The sequence below is a fragment of the Colletotrichum fioriniae genome (assembly GCF_027942845.1).
Source record: "Colletotrichum fioriniae strain IMI 355084 chromosome Unknown scaffold_10, whole genome shotgun sequence".
Taxonomy (NCBI): Eukaryota; Fungi; Ascomycota; class Sordariomycetes; order Glomerellales; family Glomerellaceae; genus Colletotrichum; species Colletotrichum fioriniae.
This window is the reverse complement of record NW_027076846.1, coordinates 1,943,312-1,966,262: the sequence shown is the minus strand read 5'-3', so window position 1 is coordinate 1,966,262 and position 22,951 is coordinate 1,943,312. Positions and strand designations below refer to the sequence as shown.

Sequence of the window (22,951 nt, the reverse complement as noted above, 5' to 3'; positions counted from 1 at the left end):
GGCCTGGCCTGTCCGCGTTTTCATGTGGTACCAGTGGCGAAAGGGCTTCATCTCGACAATGCAGCCGTCACTCTGTTGGCAGAAGAAGCGAGCTCGACTGAATACTTGCACGGTGGTTGATCTAGCTTGACATGTATTCATGAAGACTTATCCCCATAGATAGCAACAGAGCTTGGGCTCAAAGCTTAAACTTTAAAGCGCTTTTTGACTACAGTGCCAGCTACAGCTTTTCTAACGAGATTATGGGCTACGTGGTGCCAACTTCTAGACGCTCTTTTCATACCAAAATCCGTGAACCTGTTCATCATTTCAGACCTTGTCTAGCGGAAACGGCACCTAGAAGTGGCAATAGAGACTGATTCGATTTGCATTAGTAACTTGCAACCCTCTGACGACTGACGAGAATGGTTCACGAATGAGAACTTGTTCTTCCGTCCTTGTTCCCTCTACTACTTCAAGATGGCAATGCAGCAAGGGCTGTTACTTCCGACTTCAACAATACACCACGATGCAGCACCGCAGTGCGAAAGAGCTTCCTACGACGGGAATGGCCCTTTCTTGCCGTACCTCAGGTGCACCTCCTCCTTTCTACTCTCCTTTATCGCTTCAAAGAAGAAAGTACAACTGCGGTAAGTATACAAGTGCCACGGGCTATGGAGAGAGAGGGGGTGGATCGACAAAGAGTAATTTCAACAGAGCAAGTACGGTCAGCCCATGACCGTCATAATCTACCGAAATTTTCGGGATCTTCTTCTCTGACACCCAATTTCCATCTACACAATTCACACACATATCGATGGCTAAACCATCAAGCCGACTTAGGTATTTTACGACGCGTGTATTGTTTGCCCTCGGATGGTACCTTATCCGCTCTATGTTCTCCCTACCCACCAGTTTTTATCATTGGCCCTCAGATACCAAGCAAGTCGGAGGTTGGCGAGGCGTTTGGAAGAAGACCCGAGCAAAGGTAGACTGCAATACCCCCTCGATGAAAGCCGGATGACAATCATTATTTCAAGGAACTCGTTCGGTCTTTCAATCGTGGCCATATCTGCGATCTCGTCGCAACCCACCCGCGCATCGACGATAGGCAATCAACACAGTTAGCTTGGGGTAGCTGTCGTATCGTCGATCACTTAGCAATAGCGCCCGGCTTGGAAATCTGCAGCTTGACGAGTAGTTATGCTGCCGAAAACCACTCAGCGTCGATGATCATGGCGAGCAGAGATCTCAGTGCCAAATACACTTATGTCTTCGACAGGCGTCAAGGACGCCTCGATCCTACATGTGGGCGATCCCAGGATGGTCCTAGACCTGTCGATCCTCGCAAAAGAACGATATCTAATTTGTTGAAATGCGATATAGGATTCATCTAGATCCTACAAGTAAGATCAAGTCGATGTTAAGTGGCTGACCTCGAATGATAGCCTCGCGGGCGCACTTGTCCGCTCCTGAATGGTGTTCAACGTCTGACTGTGCCAGGCTCGAGCTTCAGAATTCGCAATGGCATTTACGCTCTTCCTATCGCGCGCAAGTTACGGGATCAACTTCGCCTACGATGTAGATGCTACGAGCAGCTGGCAAGACGAATCTCTCGACACGGATTGCACCTTGCAGAACGGCTGGTCCAAGTACCCTTCAAACCGTCGTTCCACGCCAGGGCATGGCTGCCAAAGCAACATATCTCAGATGGACCCCAAACTCGGCATCGCGGATCCCTTCCAACGGTATCCAATGCCTTTTCCCACACTCGTCCTTGACCAGACTACGCCAGATCGTGTCTCGTTGCCGCGGCCCAATAAGATGTCGCAAGGCATCTAGGCGGAATTGAGTCTCGGTCGCATCCGTTCGCCGCCCCCCTTTTTGGTCGATGGCGGAAGTGGCAAATATGCCAGACAAGGGCATGCTCTCCCCCGGAACCCCTCCGGAGCCCATTCCGTCCATGACCCCGGTTTCGTACGCCGACCAATGTGGGAGCGAGACGGTTGTCCGTACGAATACCTACAGGCTCCTCGCGTGTCCCCCACAGAATGTTTCGTTTCAAAGTGAGATGGGACTTGGAGCACTGCGGATCTGCACAGCCACCAACACACCAACACCACCACACCACCGCGGCCACCACGTTTGACTGTTCATCGAGAGGGAAAGTCTTGTCGGGAGGGCACGTATCTTTGCACGGACAGCAAGTAAGATGGCATGCTCGCCATAACACCCCACCATCCTCTTTGGGCGACTCAGCCGCAACTCAGGCTCGCATCCCTGCGAGCTGTAAGTGGCAAGCCACATCCTCCCTGTCTGTCTATGGCTCGTTGGTCTTCTGGGTTGATCCCATCAAGTCACTTCAGCATCACCTTGGCTTTCCTTCCCGTCCCCTCTCTTCCTTCCGTCTCCGAATGCCGACCAAGGGGTGTGACATGGAACGTTGCCATTGCGAAGAGACTAGACTTGGCCCGCCAAACTCAGCTTTCCAGAATTGCACTTCCGGACCAGTGTAAGTTCTCGTTGTCGGCATAGACATTCCGTACAAGACGAAAAGCAAAACGGCGAATCAACGAAAAATAAGAGCGATCTTGCTTCGTATCAAGCGCGGAGCAAAACGTCCCCTCTTTATGCGTTGGAGTTATCAGCCCCATGCAATGCTTCATGCACCGCGAGCCTAGAGTCGCCAAGTGCAACAGTCTTTTGTCGACATTTAGTTGACGAGCAAAGTCAAATGCCCAACTTCCACGATCTCTCAAGTAGGAGACTTTCAGCCTGAAATCCGCCCCCCCTAAACAACCTACCGACTGCGACCCTTTGTATCCAATATGCAACCTCTTTCGCTTTTCTCGCTCAGCGCAGTAGCCTAGCAGGGACGCGTAACTCTTCCTTCCGTGAAGCCTCAAACAACTCAGCAGCGGCGGATGGCACCATCCCTAGCACCCGTCAGCACCACCTGCGTCCCAAAACATGATAGATGCCAACCCGAATCTTATATATCAAATAGCTAGACAGAAACCCGATTTCAAACGCCCACCTTATTTCAGCTGAGTAGCCGAGCTTGCGACACTGCGAGATAAGCCTCTCCCCCTTTACCCCTTTTCCTTCTCTCGCGTGCTCGCTTCTAACGCCGTCTCAATAGCGAAACTCGTGCGTGTCGTAACCAGAGAGCCGAATGCCATGGTTGAAACCGTGCCAAAGTTCCCTTGCTTCTATTTCCCCGTTCCCCGGGACCGGCTGAACCCATCTGGCCGCCCGTTACACCTGTCTCGCCTGTCGACATCCGACAGAACAAGAATTCCCCCGACGTTCAGACGTTCCCCCGTCCGTGCGAGCGCCTACCTGCCAGCGCCTGCCTGCCAGCAAAGGGCCGACTTTGGAGCTGGACCGTGTTCCGAGAGGCATGGTGGTGGTGTGGTCCAGGTAGGGGGTGGACATGTGTAAGCTGGGCGTGCGACGACTGACCGACAGCGGCCAGACCAGGATGGTTGATCACTTTGTGCCCGCCGGCAAGCGCTCAGACGCAGTGATCAGTGATACCCGCTGATCGTCCCTAGAAACCCCCGTCTTCTAGAACTTCCCGCTCAGTGCTGTCCACACTTTTAGACAGGCTCGCTTTCTCGCAAGATTCTTGCTCTCGCCCTTGTCTCGAAAGAGTTGGCTGATCTCGGACGGGTGTGGGAGATATAGAAGTTGATTTTTATCGCGAGTCAAATCATGACGATTACATTACCTCGATGGGGTTGGTTATCATCTTACCTTGCCACAGGTTCTGCCCCCGAGACCGAAGAGGACGGACAGCACTCTGAGCAGGTCACTTACACCAAACGTCTCCAAGGATGGCTTTTTTTGTTGCTGCCTCTCGAACAATGCTTAAATCCGATACAGTTAGCTGTCAACTCTGAAGACGCTTTCAGCTGGGGGACCAGTCGCTTTCGCGAGCAACGATCTTGGAGACCATGAGAAACAGCTTTCCCCTTAAAGTGACGAACTCTCGACGGTATAAGTGTCTGCCGAGTCATGCGTTGGATGCACAGCGCTGACTTTGAGAAGAAGGAAAAAGGAAAAAAAAAACCTCAAAGACCATCACCAACCCGTCCGAACCTGGACCTGGACCCTTCAAAAACCTTTTGTATCTTTTTATTTTATTTTATGTTGGCTTTGGTTTTCGAGGCTGGCCAAACTGGCACTTTATCTGCCCGACTTCATGCGCCTTGAGTTACCTATCCATCCCTCCCCCTCGACTCCCTGCCGCAGCCGAGCTGTGCTTGTCAGATTTCACGGGTCTGGATAGTATTGCTTCCCCAAGACCGGGATGGATGGTCCTGTCGAAACTTGATGCCCAAAATAGAGAAACATGCAGAAACGTAGAAACGCGGGGGGCCTTTTTTTTTTTTTTTTTCCTTTTTTCCTTTTCAAAGGGGATAAGCACACCACCACTTGACACCACCCTTTCCCCCTCTCCTCACCTCTCTCCCCTTACTGAGGTGAAGCTGAAAAAAACAAAACTTTTGCAAGATGGAGGGGCAGATCTTTTTCCTGTTTCTTTCCCAAAAGTGCGTGAACATGCGAGCGTCCCAACTCTGTTCCCCCCATCGCGCCCATCAACCCAGCATCTCAGATCCCCCTCAACCCTCAACCCCAGGGTCTCGCCGGCTTTTGTACTTACTCCTAACGCTTACTGTAAAAATCCTCTCTCCCAACATCCCAGCTGACACAACCCACGTGCCTGCTCGTTGACCTTCCTCCGCACTTGGGGCAAAGAGTGAGGGACAAAATTGTGGAAAAAAAACAACGAAAAAAAGAGTCACTTATGCATGAGGGGCAAGACACGAGACACATATTGGTGAACAGAATTTTGTTCGAATTAACTAATAGCGTAAAATGCAAAATAACCAGTTGAGCTGCGTGTAAGCCAGACCCAGACCAGAAACCTCCAGGGTTTGTCAAAGGTCGCTCATGATATTCTCCCCCTTGCTAAAAAAAAAAAAAGGGTTTCCTGCACCCTCTGCCGCTTGAGAAACAGCCAAGTCAAGGTTATCTGTCCTGCACAGCAGATCCAGAAACCCGGCTCGTGTTCCCAGGCGACTTTTGGTCCCCCGCCCAAGCAATCCAATGCTTCTCCGAGTCTTCTTCGTCGACAGCGGGGTCTCTCATGCAGGAGGGCGAGCTACACGTCGCCTCTTGCTCCTTGCTCCTTGCTCACGCTTCCCCCTAACTCGAAGCTACCACGGGCGCGACCCCCCTTCCCCAGATTCCACGCAATGACCCCCAGCCCGGTAACAACGTTCCGTTCACATCCAGTCCCGACTCGCAGGTTTCCGTAGTGTCGTACTTGTGTCCAGGTGGGGTAATCAGCATGGCCTGATTTGGGTTCGTTCGCGTCCGCGTAAGTCAAGCGGGGATTATCGCGAGTGTGAGCAAAGAGTCCGAGGCTATGGCCAGAGGTCTCTGCATCGTATCTTGCCCAGCAAGATGTTTCTTTATGCGATGCCCAGCTTCTTTTGTTCTCTTGATTCGAGTCCCATCTCTCCTCCATTTCCATGTTAGCCGTCTCCTCTTGCACCGCGGATGGGCTTCGAGGGGACGGCCGAAGCCAAAGATCTTGTCGAGATGCCAGTATCTGCCTTGACCGTTGTATCCCTGATACAACCATGTCTCAGCTACGCGATGATTGTTGTTTGTGTTTCGACCTTTTGCAAAAAAGCATTGCTATTATTGGATCCGGTCCGGTTTGCAAGCCTTTTGCTTTAACTGAAATTCGATGGCCTGTGCGAAGCGAAGAAAACCAAGAAAATCGTAGTCGTGGCGTCAAGCCTGGAGCAACGTCGTCTTGATTCGTATCGTTGAGCGCGCAGTCGTGAATATTCGTCATTGGTCGTGAAATAGTCGTCATGAATCATCCGTAAGACAAGAATCCAAGCCCAAGGAAATGAAAAGAAAGCAAAATGCGCAGCGGTTGGTATCTTCCGATCCAGTGTAATGCCGATGGGGGTATCTCTAAGAAAGCCTCTTGAACCAAACGAGAAAATAGACAGAAAAAGAGTAGAAATCCAAAACGGGGGAATCGAGAATCAAAGGTTGTCGGTTTCTTCTGTCTCGGGCTCCAGGCCTGGAGCCGAGCGGGGGGGTTTTGCATTGCTGCGTGTTCCTCTTGTGTAGATGAGAGAAGACCCAAAGGAAATAGTAGAGAAAGGGGAAAAGAGAACAGGCCGCCTGTATGTTCGAAAAAACCCCCCTAACCCAAATGTAAATGCACTCAAATGCCCGCCCCGGGCCCAGCCATGATGAGATGATTCGAATGAAAGGTGACCGAGCTTGCGGCGGAGTGAGTGGTGGTGGTTGTTGTTCCCCGGATATCGAAAAGACTGTGAAAAATCATACGCTCGCTTGCTGCCGACAAAAGAAAAAACCCCCAATTATGTCTTTTTTGTTTGGTTGATCTCGCGAGTCCCGTAACACCGTTCGCTCCCCTGCTGATGCAAAACGCCGATATGCCTGTGGATGATTCTATGCCGAGCAGACCGAGAGGAATTCAACTTTTCTCCGGGAAACATGGGACCATCGTGCCTGGCAATGCTATGAGGTCGTTACGACAGGGTAAGTCTCAGATGTGACGGATTCTGGTTGTCACATCGTTGTCGTGTACTCCTGGTAGCGATCCCAGCCGAAGCCACCGTAGCCGACACTCACGCCGCACTGAGGCGTGAACATACTGGGGAGAGGCAACGCTGGGATGGGCGCCGTGATTGCTGGTGCACTGTAGTAGAACCCGGCCGTGGAGAAAGGTTGGCTGTATGCAGGCGTAGGGGAGGGGATCTGAACCTCGCTCATGCCAATGTTGGCCCAAATTGGCGTTGACTCCTGAGATGTTGATGCAATGCTCGGACTTGATGGCAGGACTCTCCACGCATCGACGGCGACTAGGCTGGCCGGCGTAGGGGGTTGCGACCAGATGCTGGCGTTGGCGGGTGAGCTGGGTAGCAGGGGTGGCTGTCTGATAACATCGACAACACGGGGAGGAGGAGGCAGGAGGGGCTTCATGAGGCCCATGATGTTGTTCTTCACCTCCTCGCTCTTACCAGAGAGCAGCTCACCAGCGCCTTCTTCCTCGAGCCCTTCCAAGGCAGTAACATGTGTGCGGTAGACAAACTTGTTGATGGCTTGGACGAAATCCTCATGCAGCTTCTTGCACTGTTGGTCCTTCTCAGACCAGTCATAGGTGTTGGCCTTGCTGTCGACGCAGTGAATTTCCTTGTGGTACTCAACCAAAGCGTCTATTGAGTCGGTGGTTAGCTTGAAAGCGACCTCGTTGCGCAGAACCATATCGACGTGGACGATGTAGGCCTCAATGTGGAGAAGCTGGTAGTTGAACAGTGCCTCGACGAGGGGGTTCTCATCTTGGCGCAAGTCGGATTCTGGGGCCTTGGGAAGCATGATGGAAGTGAGAGTCCAGATGGCGTTGGGTGATGAAAGTGTCTCGGTCAGACATCTTTGATGTTGAGGGACGCTGTTGAGTGGACGCTTGATCCGGTTGATGCGCTTCAGTGTCTGTGTCAACCACGGCTCGACCTTGGATCCCAGCACGACGTTGACGGATGAGGCTCTCGGGGCGAAAGCAGCCGCAGAGGCTGGCAGCAGTTGAACAGGCATGTTGTTGGCGGGGATATCTGGAATGGAGGATGGAGAAGAGTCTGTGACCGGAGGAGGGACGGCGTGATTTATGACAAAAAAAGAGGCGGGTTGATCGTTTATCGTTGTCGTCGTAGTGTTCGTCAAGGATAAGTCTCGGGTAGAGGTCTTTTGGGTGGTTGATATCTTGGACGATATTCTTGTTGATCTTGAACCTTGGTAGACACCTCGAGAACAGCGGGGGGAGAGGGGTGTGATAGACGGGGGAGGGAAAATGAAGTAATAAAGGAAACAAGTGATGACGGAGCTGGGCGGTCCCAAGGATTCCGGGAGGATAACAAGGGATATTTGGCTTGCACGCCTGCTACCGCGAATAAGAAGAAGAAGAAGGTAGACGAAGAGCTCGTGAAGAGGAAGAGGGAGGGTGAGAAAAGACAGGATATGGTGCGAGGGTGGTGGGGTGTTATAATCGCCCGAGAAAGAGACAGCCCTGGCGCCTGGGGCTTGGGGAGAGAGAGAGAGAGAGAGCGAGACAGAGAAAGAGAGCCTGCGGTCAACCTTCTTTGCCCACTCATGTGCACTGCTGTTCAGCGCAGTCGAGGCCTGTCATGGGGGTACGAGTTGGGTGGTAAACTCGCTCCCATCCGGTGTGGTGCTTGCTGCGGCTGCGGTACGGTGAGGGGAGGTGGTGACGAGTACCCGAGGACTTGGGCTTATGCGTGGGACAGGGGTGTGTCTGGCGGTAGGAACAAGTACCGGGGTACACGATAGTGAGTTTTCCCATCAGAGCTTTTCCTGCTACGGAGTATTCGTACTGCTTTCTCTTTTTGCACCTTGCGCACCTCAATCCCGCCCACCAAAAAAGTAGGTGCTGAGTGACTACGAAGTACCCTAGGGCTCTTTCCCATTCGCCTCAACCAGCCCGGTGGGCTTTCGGCAGGCGGTCCCCATGGTCCATGGTCCATGGTCCATGGTCCAGGAGGCGGGAAGAGGGCGCAAGCAGAAAGGGAGGGGGGGAAGGGGAGGAAGGGAGGGTGTGGCAGGTTACCTCCACTATGAACTTGTCACTGGCTACTCCTTGCTCCTCGCTCTTTGCACCCCGTACGAGTTGAGGAGCAAGTGGAGAGAGAGAGAGGAAGAAACATAGAGTCAGAACCAGATCTCTCAGGTTCCGGAGCTTAGAACCCAGAGCTTCGAGTCTAGAGTACCTTACCTACCACAGTACGTGAGTACTTAGCTGGAAGACACAGGAAGGCAGAAGATCCATCATCCATGGATGATGCACGCCGGCGGGGGCAGCGCAGCGCGCTGTGCAGTAGCATCGGATCTCCCTATGGCGCCGGGGACTACTTGCTATAGGTAGCTACCTCCCAGAGGTACATGTTTGGCCATGGACCGGTACTTGCGTCTGATCCAAGGACAGGCCCTAGGCATACTCTGAATGACTGGCTCTTTCTGTATCCGTACCGATTTAGGTAGGTACGCAAGTAGGCCTCAGGTTAAGGTAGCTTCGGTGCGCGGTGCATGCATTTTGGGCCGGCTTCCAGGTCTCCTCCTCGCGCTCGTCCGGATCTCCATACATTTTCTTCCCTCTCCTCTCTCCAACTGGGCCTTGTTACCTCCATGACGGGACATACTATGGAGCTGAGGGCCAGCGGCGGCGGCCGGGGAGAGCTGGAAGCTGGAGCCCAAGGCTTGCTGGCCTGCTTGCTGGCGTTGGTGTTGGGGCCGTTGATGCTCGTCTTCCTCATGCCAACCTGCCTGCGTATCCATACAGTAGAGCATCCTAGCCCGGTGGCGGATCTAGTAACAATATCCAGTAATAGGACACGTCAAAGTCGGTCGATGGGAGGACTCCAACGAACATGGACCTGCGTTGGTCGTTGGCCTCTTGAGCCCAGTCCGTTCGCTATTGACATACCGATCATGCGCTCTTCGTCTTCTTCTTTTGCCAATATCGCGACCAAATTCGTTTGGCCTCACTACGCAGTAGTGAGTTTCCAGCCCACCTCGGCTCAGTGACTTGCTCTTGGGTAGGCCCTCGTTCACTTACATGGACCAAGTAGGCAGCTAGACACCACACCTCCCTCCCGCCATTTGGCGTTTGCACGGATGTTGTGAGTCTGGTCATGTCAAGTTGCAGAGTGCCCGGGTACATAAACTAAGCAGCCACACAGCTGAGTGAGTCGAAGCAAGGTTTGGCAGGTTGGCAAGCTTAGGCTAGGTGGCCTAGGGCAACCCAGGAATTCCCTGAATGCTTCGGATGCCGTCGCCTGCGTACGCCGCAAGCTTGGACCAGCACCTTTCCCCCCTTCAGTCTTTGTTTTTCACTCTGCCGCCTGTGGGAATACCCTTCTGTGAGGATAGTGAGAGCGATGTAACCAAACGTTGTCATGTTGGCTGGTGGTGGTGAAGTGCCGCTGAGCGCTGACTGAGGCGAGGTGGCTGGCAGGTTGCCCGTTGAGCCGGAACGTTACGAGCGACTTAATGACTTTGGGTATCTTTTGCCTTTTCCCGCTATTCCTTTTGGGTCAGGATTTGACAGACACATGTTTCCTGTCTTGGTTTAGACTATCCAAACTTGAGAGAGCGTGGCTCCTGAAAAGCGTTGTCTGAGGCGTGCGTCGTCTTTTGCATCTGCGCCACATTTCGCTATAGGCCCAACGCTGTGGAATACAACCTCCAACAACGACCTAGAGAAAATATAGGATAAGTCTTGAAGATCGTTCCAACAATCTCGAGGTTGCGCCAACACGATGCAAAGAGGTGACAAAGCGCACCAAATGAACCAAGTTCGGCAATCCATTCGACCCCCGGATAAGGCTTGCTTAGGTCGGGCGTGGTAAGGCGAAAAACAGACAAACGAGCGATTCCTATGGGCTCAGGTACGGGGCACCGGAGACGGCGCAAAGCGCTCTGGTAGATCTGTCTTTGGGTCAGAACAGACTTCGGCATCGATTCGGGGCCATGTACGGATACAGTATGTCCCAGGCAAAGTATCCGCAGACCAAAGTGTAGGGAAAAGAATTGGGCACAGGTTGTTGCTTCTGATTTGCCGTCCACCCTCCTTCGGCCCCGATCCCGGTTCAGAAGATTCGCGGCAGATTCGGTTGACGGCAATGAGCATCAAAGTAGAGTGTAAATCTTTCCCCTTTTTCTGGACCCAAAGCGATGTAGACTCTAAAAAAAGCTTCAAAGAGGGGATAAGAAAAAAAATAAAAAATAGAGGAGAATCCGATCTCTGTAGTCTGTACAAAGTACGTGCCGAGCTGCGCAGCGCATGCGCTTCTTCTGCATGAAGCGAGCGAGCGAAAGCGACGGCGGCGCGGCGGCGGCGAAAAACTTGCGAAGAGACGGACGGGGAGAAAAAAAAAAGGTCCCCAGAAATCATAGTAGGGACCGCCGTACAAGATCAGGGCTGTGCTGCGACCTGCATATGCTCAATGACAGAATCCGAGAGGCCAGGCGAATGGGAACCGTCGGATCCCGCAAAAGAGCCCAAAATCCCTAGCAGCGAGCTGAGAATGACCGATGTCAGTGCAGATGCAAGCGTAGGCCTGGCCTTGCTGCCATGCTATGCCCGACTAGTGTCACTTGTATCTCTCGCCGCCCTTCCAACTTCCCTTCGCCTTCTGTGAGAACTCGTGGAAGCCATCCCAATCCGAATTTTCGATCCGTTCTTTTCAGACAAGTGTCTGTGTGTACCTCTCCGCAGGTCTGCGTAAGGCGCCTGTGGCTTGTCGGTGTCGTCCGTGGCCCGTTCAGAGGCTTCTCGTGTCCTCGGATACGCCACAGAGGTCTTTCGCAAGGCGAGGGAAGGCGAGAAATCGCGTGCCTCGGGTAATCAAAGAGACTCGGACATCATGCTCCAGTGAAATATAGTGATGCGGTCGCCAGGTGGCCTCTCGAGCTGGCATTTCAGGCGGAGCTCATGCTTGAACACCTGTCCGCCTGGGTTGCGTTCTGTCTAGTAGGCAAGCCCGCTGTGCCGATATTCGTGAGGCAAACCGGACTGCTGTCCTAGTCCTTAGGCTCCGTGGCCTGTGCGAACAACAAGAAAGTATGGATGGGACAGCAAACGCCGCTTAAACTCAACGCTTGTTACCAACCCTTATACACCGTCCGTCCACATTCCAGACAAGGCAGGTAAGTCGTCGTGGTAGCCGCAAATTGCCTCCTCTATATCTCGCTCCTTACGAATACGTTGCGGTGCATCTATTGCCTGAGATGCCTTGTCTCCCGATCGAGGACACACAGGGAATCCGGGCTCCTGGGCCTGTTGTTCTAGTCTTGCAATGGCAAGTTGCCGCCACCTTCGGGCCAAGTACCCTTGTTCTGAAAAGTGTCGTTCAAGTACTGTACCAGGGGTTCCACCGGTATCTCTTCACCAGGTCGATACTTTCCCCCTCTCTGTACTCTGTTGCATTCGCAAAAGTCCACGGCCAATTATCCTGATTTGATAAATCCCACGAGAAACCCGTCCGCGTAAAGTCTGAATTCTGAATCTGAATCCGTGTCTCTCCGGCTAGAGACAGGCCCGATGAGAGACACCTCCGACTTGTCGTTGCCGTCGCACAAGCTGCAAACCCAACTGCCAAAGTCCCCGGACAGCCGATTGACAGAAAAGAAACAATCGGGACTTGTCATTGCTTGTCAGGAATGTTTCTGTCTCAAAGAATGCCTACCCCTGCTTGCCGGCACCCACCAACACCAAGCGCCTCCTTTCACATGTATCTTGTGAAAAGCATACCCCTGACTGAGGGGATGCAGGGTGCGTCCTGGTTGAAGAGCTGCCAGTCCTTCTCCAAACCAATGCTCAGTGAAGTGGGGTGAAAAAAGAATGAGCCGTAGCCTCGACGTCCACGGTCCATGTAGTGCTTCGTCTGACAAGTGTCCATGATCGGGTCAACCCTTTGCTGGGTATGCACCGGGGCCGTCTAGATCGCTTCCGCGGTCATTTCAAACCATCCGAGCCGGGCCTTCTCACTAGAAGCAGTTTTCGATATATCATATTGCAAATATTACTCATCGCGCTGCTTCAACTACTCGTATGTTCCTTGATCATGCACCTTGCTCTTTTTGCGAGGTATCAGATCGGCTTGTGTAGAGCCTTCGGCGTACAATCGTCGCGAGGGCTGCCATGATTGGAATGTATTTGTGATATCATGCTCAAGGGCAGACCAGCCCGCGCAGGTCCAGACCTTTTTGCAACCTAGGATGGGTAGTACTGTAACATGCAGGCTCGAGAAAATCAAGCTGCCCATGTCGACTCGTCTGCCGCTAGGAAACTATCCTGAGGTTCCGTCAGGAGGTTGCGCTTATGCACTTGACTGTATCTATCCACCTTCGACGATCCGGAGACCGTGGCTTACATCTTGTTAGCTAGACCAGGGACAAGGCATGACTACACTCGACAAGCCCCTCGAACCAGCGTCATGGCCAAGACAGCCATGACAATAGAGCATGTTAGTGATGGTCAATCTTGCATTGGCTTTGCTGAGACCTCATCGGAGATGAATGAGTTGTCTTCTGATAATCGTCATAACATGGCCTGTCTGTCTTGACCAGTCGTGTGGTCCGGACGCTGCTTCTCACTTTCTATCGATTATTAGTACCATTATGACTTGCAGGTGCCTGAGGACACTTCTGCGTCTCGCCCTGCATCATGTAGGTTCTAGCAGCAGATCGCCTTTGAAACGACGCAGGCGCGGCCGCGACGGCGGGTACGCCCAATAGCCCGCATGGCATCGCATGTGACCACGACTGGGCATCTCCATATGCAACTTAGACCTCCCTGGAGAATAGGGTCGCAGTTACTGGGCCGGCTCGACTTTCACGAGACTCAGGGCACTACCATGATTGGAGCGGCCTAAGAAGCCAAAGGAAGAACCGCTAGAGGAATCAACACTAAATTCAATCGCCTATACTCCCGGTCGGGCTCCGCCTTGGACAGCGATATCAGACCAGATGGCGCGGCGTACCGCAATGGCAGCGTTGCTCTTCCGTCTGAGAACTGGCGTGTAGAGCGTTTCCGGAAGCGTGGGATTGCCCTCCTCCCTTCTGAACTTTGCATCGCCGCCGAGCCGAAGGGGGTCGGTCCATCCTAATGGAACGGGATCCAACATCGTTGTGGAGATATAGAAAGGGTGGTCGAGGACTCGAGGGTGTAAACGTCGAGCAATGACAGCCTGTAGATAGCTTTTTGCAAGGTTGCGGTCCTTGCTAGCGGCCGAGGTGAGCTGAGGTGTGGTTGGGAAAAAGCTGGCTTCTGGTGCCTCATTGGCTGTTGAGCTGACGGCCAGATTCGGGCTATGTGGGCCTGGACGGGAAAAGGCCGAGCGACTTCATCGTGATTGGCAAAAATACTGAAATTCTGGCTCGATATTAGACCAATCATGAGCTAAATGCCCAAGAGGTCCATCATGAGGAGAGACGGTTGGAGTCAAAACGCTCCCAGGACTTTCCCCTTGACTCCTGAAGGACGCAGCGGAAGCTCGCTGAGCAATAATGGCCGCGTTAATGGCGCAACGACTTTGGCGCCAATTTAGGGGACAGGCGGATGGGTGAGCAAGGTCATGGTCATCAGGAGACGTTACATACCAAGATTACCAGATTGGGAAACGGCCTGCCCCGTTCGTGAGTGCCCGGTTGCAGAAATAACCGTTCTCGAACCTCTCCAGAAGCGGATTGAGATCTGTCACAATTAATCTGCCGTCCAATCGAGTTGCCAAAATGCCAAACCAGTTGCTGTTGACTCAAACAAGGGGGTATTGCCCAGAGACATGTCCAGAAAGCAAGCGGAAATCCTGGGTACCATGTCGTTGTGAACGAAATGTTGAACCATGACATATTGGTATTGTGGCAAAACGGACTTGTTTGCAAATAGATCCGAATACGTGGTTCCCTGCCAAATTCCACATTCCCATACAGGCGGAAGCTGGCTGTTCTGCGACTCGGTGTCGACATCGCAGGGAGAGACAGTGTGGGTTCGCAATGACACCCTAGACGGATGTGAATGCTCGCTTGGGAGTCTGAGAGCAGTAAGAGAGCGGCGGCTGTCCGGCCATAGACGCGGCTAAAGGCAACAAAACGGGCCATCGTGGAGTCGAACAAGCGGACGCAGTGGAGTCTCTCTCGCAGCAAACTCGGCAGAAGTTGGCTCCTATGCCGTCGCGGCAAGTTGTAGGTACGGGTACGTCTGCTGACTACCTATTTTTGGCCCCCGCGGCCTTCGCCTGTCGTCGATGCAGGCGGCTCCACCGTTGTTTGCCGCACCTCGGGTGGCTGGCTTGACACTAGCCAGTGCCCGTTGGCTGCCAGAGCTCGTGACCTCTACTGTCGTCACTTGACCTGAGTCACATGGAGTTTCCCATCAGTGAATGTAAGGCTTGTCTATGTCAAGGTTATCGCAAGCCATACAGGTCACATCAGTATCCTGTCTTCCAAGGGAAAGGGGTTTCGGACCCGGGATTTTCATACAAGGTAGCACCAAGCCAAGATTCACAGGCTGTGTCGTTTCTGGTGTCGCCACACTCAACGGCAGATCCCTACCCCAGTGGCTGGGTCCGCGACCCATAAATCTTGCTTTGCCGCACGGTTGTGCGGGAGGAGATCCTATGGCTTTGGCGGAGCACGGGAAAATAAGTTGAATATCAAGACTGTATCAACCTCCTGCAAAGGGGCATATTTGGTCTGTTATTCGTTACCATTGCAGATTGTTATGCATGTTATGGCCCTTATTCAGGGTGATACCTAATGTGTCATTTGTCGTCGGACGCCAGTAGAACGACATTCGCTTGAGCGGAAATCTTGCAAAGACCCATGGATCTGTCTAGTGATTCAGGCTGGTTCGAAAATAGCATGACAAGCTTGAGTCTTGAGCCCAGTACCTTAGGTGAGCGGGACGGTTCGTTTGGGACAGGTTTCCTGCGCAAGGCATGCCTAGTCTTGAGCCCAACGGGGATTATACCAATAGTCGCCACCAGCTATCGTACCCGTGCCCAAGTAGAAGATGGGTATCGACAGCTGCCGTATTTTGCTCAAGTACCACCGACAGCTGATGTACTGGTGAGCAAGACATGAATACGTATTCGTACACGTCAACGAGAAATCATTTCAATTGCGTAGCTGCCTCGTGGGGTGACGTGAAAATTTGACAACCCTGAAAATCGACGATCGTCCTCCATGGGATTTCCCCAGATCTCGAGGTTCCGAAAGAGCGTGTATCCAAAAAAAGAACAGGGACTGCCGGTCTGGGGAGAAACGGTGTGGCGAGTGCTCCCCACCCTGGGAGATCCGCGTGTGGCGCAGGCACCGGGAGGCTGGTGAAGGAGGGAGGTTGAGTTGACGAAGCCGTTGAAAATGCCACTGCAACGTGAGGAATGCGAGGTCCCCGGTGAAGCCGGCAGAAGGAGCATGTAAGTTACTGGAAGGCAGTCTGTTAGTAGACGCAGAACTCAGGGGACCTATTACACAGTACCTGGATGAGAGACCGAATACGGGGGGCCCCGTGGTTGAGTACGTTGCACCCCTTGAGCAGCTGAAATGTGCTGCTACCAATGCAGAAGACCCGCTGATCGCTTCAAGCCGATTGCTTGTCAGTGGGCGGCGAGCAAAAGTGGTGCATGAAAAATGCCACACGGGAGGGGCTGAGGGGCTGTGCTGCCCGCGGGAGGGCAAAAAAACGGCGACGTTGACTCGCTCATGACCGAGATTTTAGCATTGATCTGACCCTCCACCTCCACAAAGGGCACAGGACACCAACAGTCCAGTCCGTAGTCGACAGCCACGCGGCTCCGAAATGGACCAGTGTGCCAGTGTAGGCGACGGGACAATCCATTCCGTTTGTGGCCAACATGATGCCATTATGGTTGTTTCCTCCCACCCGTTGATGATGGAAGAATGTTTCACCACAAAGTCCACTCAGTTGAGCCCGTTGCAGAAACGAACCAGCGTCTGGGGTGCCAGGATAGGATAGGATGGGGATTAGGCTAGGGATTGGAATCTTGTCGTGGATGCGTGTCGTAGTAACGACGACGTCCCGGCCAGTCGTGATAGCCCCGTGTTTCGAACAGAGAAGCTCGAGTAAGTTTGACGGGGCAGATGCGTGTGCAGTTTGCACGGCAAGCTATGGTGAGGCCCGGTTAAGTTCGTTGAGCTTTGCGAGGCAGCTGTCTCCTTGTCAGATATGTGACGACAGCTATTGACATGTCGCGTCCTTGCGTCCATGACTCGATCTCGACGGCAAATGGATAAGCTGCACTCTAGATGGCTCAAGCTCGCGGCAGATAATCCGGGGATTGGTGTGGTTGCAAGCGCAGTGGGCGGCAGACGTCGAGCGGGTGCAAGAAACCGGCAACACATTACACAAGCATGAGCCTGTGGTTGAGAGAAAACTTGTCCACTTGACGATTCGAGCATGAGCCAGACCTGAGTCGTTCGTCTGCCAGGCTGTGATGGATGCGGGCGAGCGTATGAAGACTGCTTCAGCTTCTGTATGCCAAGTGACCTTTAAGGAATGAAATGAACAATAAGTTCGTTAGGTGCCAGGCATGATGTTTGATATTTGATGTTTGATGTTGCCATTGCTGATGCCGACTTCCGCAAAGAGTGTTCCTGTTCTTTGGCCAATGCGAGACGCATCGCATTGAGACTTTGGAGGGCGCAAACCATGTTTGAAGCTTATTTATTCGTATGACGAGAGAGAAGAATTTGCAGGAGGGTGGAGGAAACCTGGAGAAATGGAAGCCAAAGGTTGAGTTGTGGTCTCCAAATTCCCCATGGAAGAGGGATTCGCAGTATCCGTAGAAGAGAACCTACCTTAGGAAGGAAGTGGTCCCGTCAATGGCATGGAACAATGAGGGAAGGAGCACTTTGTGCCTAGGGGAGCTTGGGCCACGTCTTTTCCCTAAAAGGAAAGTTGGGCTGAGCTTAAGTGCCTTCCCGTTCCTTCAATGGAAGTACGGAGTACCTTAACTTGTAATGCCCCGTGAGCCCCCGCCTCAGGTACCTAATCTCATCAGCGGGTGGCTTCAGTGAGTGGCGGGGTGCTCTCGGCCGAATCTACAGTGGAGTGCTCAGTATACGCGGACGCTAAAGCGCGAAGCGAGAATGGTTTCATTGGCTCCCCCACCGCCGGCCTTCAGCCTATTCTCCAGACGACGAGGCGAGGCTTGACATTGACAGCACACCTCCCAAAAGTTGTACCCGTGGCACTCCCCAAATACGGCATTCGCCGACGTCATTACAACTTCCATTCGCGACACAGCATTCTTCCGTTCCGATACACAAGAGATCCTACCGTCCAGACCTGTAGAGCATGCATAGCGCCCATCATAGGCACAGATGATATACCTTTGACCGACCGATCGAATCAACGACTCCCTAGTCGTCCCGACGACGTCGACGACCATCGTCGATCCTTACACACACGATGGCCGAGCCCGCGGCGTCTGTCGCTTTGGCTGCTGCTGCTGCTGCTGCTGCTGCAACAACGGCGCAAAAGCAAACAAGCCCTGCGATTCCCGTCGGCCTGAACGAGGCATCTCTCGACTCTCCTACCTTTCGATCCACTGCGCAACACTTTGGAGAGCACATCGACAATGTCGAGAAATGGCTTGACGACTACGTTAGGTCGACGTCTCGCGTCACCCGTGACATCTTAGCCCTCGAAGAAAGCGTCAACACATACCTGTCCAAGATCTTCCCACCCGCTGCGACCGCCGATGCTATCGTCGATCACGACTACACTCTTCTCGCTCTGCGCCGGATAAGCGATGGCTCAAAGGAATGGTGGACTCAGATAATGTCAACAGTGCGGAAAATGGACACCATATCTGTTGACCCCATCCGATCCTTCGTCGCCGCCGACCTGCGCTCTTTCAAGGAAGTCAGGAGAGTCCTGGACCACACCCAGAGGAACTTTGATCAGGCCATGGCTCGATACATGAGCCAGTCCAAGACAAAGGAGCCGTCTGCTATCAGAGAGGAAGCGTTCGCTGTGTACGAGACTCGCAAGGCATATCTCAAGGTCTCCATGGACTTCTGCCAGCTTGCGCCTCAGATCCGCTTTAGCCTGGACAAGTTGCTTGTGCGTGTCAGCTCCGACTTTTGGAAGGAAATGAAGCGGTCGCGCGACGCCGCCGCCGTATCGACAAAGTGGGGTTCCGAGATGGATCGCATCCGTGGCTGGTCTCGTGAGATGGAAACCACGGAGTTTGTATTCAAGAGGGAGCTGCAGATTGCACGTCGCGATATCGGCGAAAGCACACTGCAAGCATTCAAGCCATCTCGAGAGCTGGAGGATTATAGTGCGTCCACGGTTCAGTACCTGGGGTCCAGAGGTCCGGTCAGCGTCCAGCCGCAAGAAAGTTCCGCCGTCGTCTCGGAGAAGCAGGGCTGGCTCTTCCTCAAGACCCTTTACGGCAAGCCAGCTAGGTCGAATTGGGTCCGTCGTTGGTACTACTGTCGAGAGGGTATTTTTGGCTGGCTGATCAATGGGCCTCAAGGTGTTCTGCAAGGTGACGAGATTGGTGTCCTTTTGTGCAATGCCAAGCCTGCCGTTGCCGAGGATCGCAGATTCTGCTTCGAAGTCAAGACAAAGAGCCAGACCTTGGTTCTTCAGGCAGAGACTCAAAATCAGCTGACTGAGTGGCTGGAGGTCTTTGAGGTGGCCAAGAAGAGAGCATTTGAGGCCAGCATGGACAGAGACAGCGCCTCCTCACCCGCCGGTGCCGATCCCGCGTTCTCTATCACCCCGCCACCGCTTCCCGAGTTCTCAGCAAGGTCCATGGACGCCATCGTGGCTGGCGAGGAGCCTTCCGGTAGCTTCGACCGGGCCGGAACTCTTCCGGTTCCTGGCTCGGACGGCAGCATGGCCGGCCGTGCCAGCTTCGACGTAAACGCTGGCGCACCGCGTCGGTCCATTACTGCTCTTGGGCGTGACCTGGGCCGAGAGATGGTGCGCGAGGAGGGAGAAAGCAATCGCGATCATGCAGCGAGGATCATCCAGAAGCTAGATCTTCACCGAAAAGCGACCTTTGGTGCAGGGGCCGAAGCTGCGGGGGCTGCTGGCGGAGCGCCCGGCGCTGGTGGCATCGCGGGCTTGATAGCAAGCCACGGCCATCTTCCCGGATACCCTTCTCCCCCGCAAGCGGGGTCGAAGAACTCGTCCACTTCAAGATTACCTGCCCTGGACCCAGTTCAAGGAACCTTGGCTCCTTTGACGCTGGCAAGACCACCCGCAGCAACAAACCTCAGCCGAACGGCTGTGATGCTTTCAGTCGACAGAAGTATAGGGTCGGACACTACGAGCCACATGCCTACTTCTGTTCTCGCCAACTACTGGGGAAGTAGCCCTTGGAGCACTGTCTACGGATCAGGTCCAGGCCGTCCTCGCACCCCTGGCCTGCTGGAAGAAAATCCCTTTGGAATAGTAGTGCGAGAGGTGGGCAAGCCTGGCGAAGAGAAGCCTCCAACCCCTACCACCGGGCATAGGAAGACTGTCAGTGTCGACGCTAAACCCAGCCAAGCTCACACGCCATTCAGGCAACCCGTGGAGACCTTTGTCCCGGGATACCCTCCAGAGCTAAGGATCCAGCATCTGCAATTCCGAATTCTGTTCCCAAATGCTCCTCTTGACGAGAAGCTTGTCCTCGTTTTCCGTGCCGCTTGGTCGAGCTCGACAGGCAAGGACTCGCCTTCTCATGGCCAAGGGCTGGCGGGCAATGGCCGTATTTATATCACTCCGGACAACATGTACTTTTATGGACAACAAATGGGCCTTGTTGTTGCATATGCCATCAGTCTCGACATAATAGCCGAGGTCACAGCTGCGCCTGGTAAGGAATGCGACTTCATCTTCCTTCACCTCGGCGAGGATGGCAATGAGACGGGCTACACTAGAATCACCATCAAGATCTTCTTGGACAACCTTCAGCTCCTTCATGCGAGAATGAATCTTCTCATCGACGACCTACAATCTGAGGAGCCAATGGAGTTGCCAGAGCTTATCCGGGCACTGATTAATCTGGAGTACGAGGACTACAGCAAGCGCAGCCCCAGTATTGAAAGCTGGGAAGAGGTCTCATCGAATACGCCGTTCGATGACGGCACGCACTCTGGGCGCCCAGCGAGGCGTCAGAGCCAGTTTGGACCTAGACTCCGCTTAGCAGGGCCTGGCTCGAGGCAGACCCCCAAAGTGCAGGTGCCCGCTCATCCTGTTATTTTCGAACCCGAAGACATGCAGAGAATGGTTGCAGAGCGGCACTTTGAAATTAGCGCCAAGGCCTGTTTCCATGTGCTCTTTGGCGACAAGAGCTTTGTCTTTCCCAAGCTTTACTTTGAGCGGAGAGCTCAACAGATTGCCCAAGGGCCCTGGGCGCTGGCAGATCATGGCCGAATGAGGCGTGAGTTCCAGTTCAAGTTCGACTACAAAGATATGATCGGTCGACCCAAGACCGTGGACGTTATCGACTACCAGACTATGGATGTCTTCCAAGAACACGTAACGTATGTTGTGACACACACCAAGACGGCATGGCATCTTCCCCATTCTCAAGACTTCAAATTGGTGACAAAGGTTGTCATCACCCACGTGGCCAAGTCAAAGTGCAAATTAGCAATCTACACAAAGGTAGAATGGTCCAAGATACCCACGTTTTCAAAAAACTTGGTCGAGCGGCAGGCCCTGAACGACGCCGAGGGCGATGCGGAAGAGCTTGCAGACGTCGCGACGGACCAGGTACGCAAGCTTGGCCCACACAGCCGGACAAAGAGGGCAATCCAGGTGTACGGAAACATTGGGCAACAGACGCAAGTTGTTGTCTTTTCCCCAGCCGACGCGGCCGCGTCAAAGAAGCAGCTCATCAAGCCGCGAACACTGACGGCCATGCTCTTGGAAACGCTGCGTTCCTTTGGTGAGAGTGCGGTGACGTCGCTCATCATGTGGGCCATCGCCGTGGTGAAGACGTTCTTTAGCGTGGTCACAGCTCACAGACTCATCCTTCTTGTCCTGGCAGTCAGCGCGCTCACGAACATTGCCTTGACCTCCAAGGAAAGCTCGACCTGGTGGACGGAGAGGCGAGCAGCCAAGTTTATGACCCGGGTCGGTGTCGGCCCGAACGTAATGATGAGCAAGGCTATCTACATGGCGGATCTAGGCGAGGCAACCGGTGCAGTTGGCCACAACAACAGTTGGCCTACCGATAGTGCTTGGTAAGTATACCTTGACTGACAGTTTGGGTTTCAAAGACGCGATTGCTAACATGATATCACAGCTTCACTACGTTCCAATTTGTTGCCAACGCCACCGATCTGGACAGTCCCTATGAAGACGCCGGGTCGACGCTATCATCAGCGACGAGCCGAGCGACCGCGCGCCGGCTGCGCCGGACCCGACAGCGTCTCGGATCGTACCGGCACGATCTCCTTGTCGCGATGCGCATCGTCAACAGCATCGAGCGGGAGATGGTGCAGTCAGAGTGGGAGAACTGGCTCTCTGACGAGACGATGCGTTGCGAGAAGCTCAAGACTGTGTTGGAGGAGGACGGCGGTTCTGCTAAGAGCAAGCGCGGCGGCGGTGGCAGTGGCCAGAAGGTCCTGACGTCGAATATTGACGAGGGGAAGAAAGAGGCGCTGCGGGAGTGGTACGATACATATTGCGGGAGCTGTAAGTTGGATCACCAAGCGTTGATGAGCGAGCGAAGCTCTCTGGCGGGGTTGTAGAGGAGTCGTTGGGTCCCCTTTGTGTTGCATTGCGTAATATCACATCGCCGTGGTTTTGGAGAGCGTATGGAAGCTTTCAGAGCCTTACAGTTTACTGTTTTTTTCTTACTCTGAAATGGAGGATAATATTTGATTACGTTGAATGATGATTTCGTGTTTCGACTTGTCCCCGCTTGATGGCTCAATGACTTCACTATTGGTTGGGGGCTAATGAGATGAACATGCGCATCTCTGATGATGACCTTTTTGCTGAAGACGCATCCAAATGTAGATAAAGGGCAAAGGAGGGAGGGATTTAACTCTATTGCAAAAGTATTGATGGAGACAAACAGAGGTCTGTTGTAGATTAAGTACCTACCTACCTGATGTACCGATACAGAGCGGGGAGGCCAAACACGATTCACAACGTCGAACCTGTTCAAGCTGTAAAGTTGCCTATGATGGCGGTCCCGGTCTCATTAGGTACAGTTCAACGAAGGTTGCTAGTTTACTGCCAGAGTATTGGCATTGGTGATCTGAAGACATGGCCTGATTTCTTTGAGCACTTTATCGTGATGCAAGGCCGCAATCGTAGATCGATGTTAACCGGAAAGCTCGGCCATCTCTTTGGCGGGCT

At 53.4% G+C, this 22,951-nt stretch overlaps 2 protein-coding genes across 2 annotated transcripts; one reads left to right on the top strand and one right to left on the bottom strand.

Moving 5' to 3' along the window:
• Window positions 1-6,609: 6,609 nt before the first annotated feature.
• N0V96_008556 (uncharacterized protein) lies at window positions 6,610-7,632 on the bottom strand (the record flags this gene model as incomplete). Its single annotated transcript, XM_065758370.1, has 1 exon — window positions 6,610-7,632. The coding sequence occupies one exon, from the start codon at window positions 7,630-7,632 to the stop codon at window positions 6,610-6,612; it is 1,023 nt and encodes a 340-aa protein (XP_065613125.1).
• Window positions 7,633-18,043: 10,411 nt separating this feature from the next.
• On the top strand, window positions 18,044-22,335 carry SIP3 (SNF1-interacting protein; the record flags this gene model as incomplete). The annotated part of the gene is made up of 2 exons (XM_065758369.1): window positions 18,044-21,825; window positions 21,888-22,335. The coding sequence occupies 2 exons, from the start codon at window positions 18,044-18,046 to the stop codon at window positions 22,333-22,335; spliced, it is 4,230 nt and encodes a 1,409-aa protein (XP_065613124.1).
• Between the last annotated feature and the right edge of the window lie 616 nt (window positions 22,336-22,951).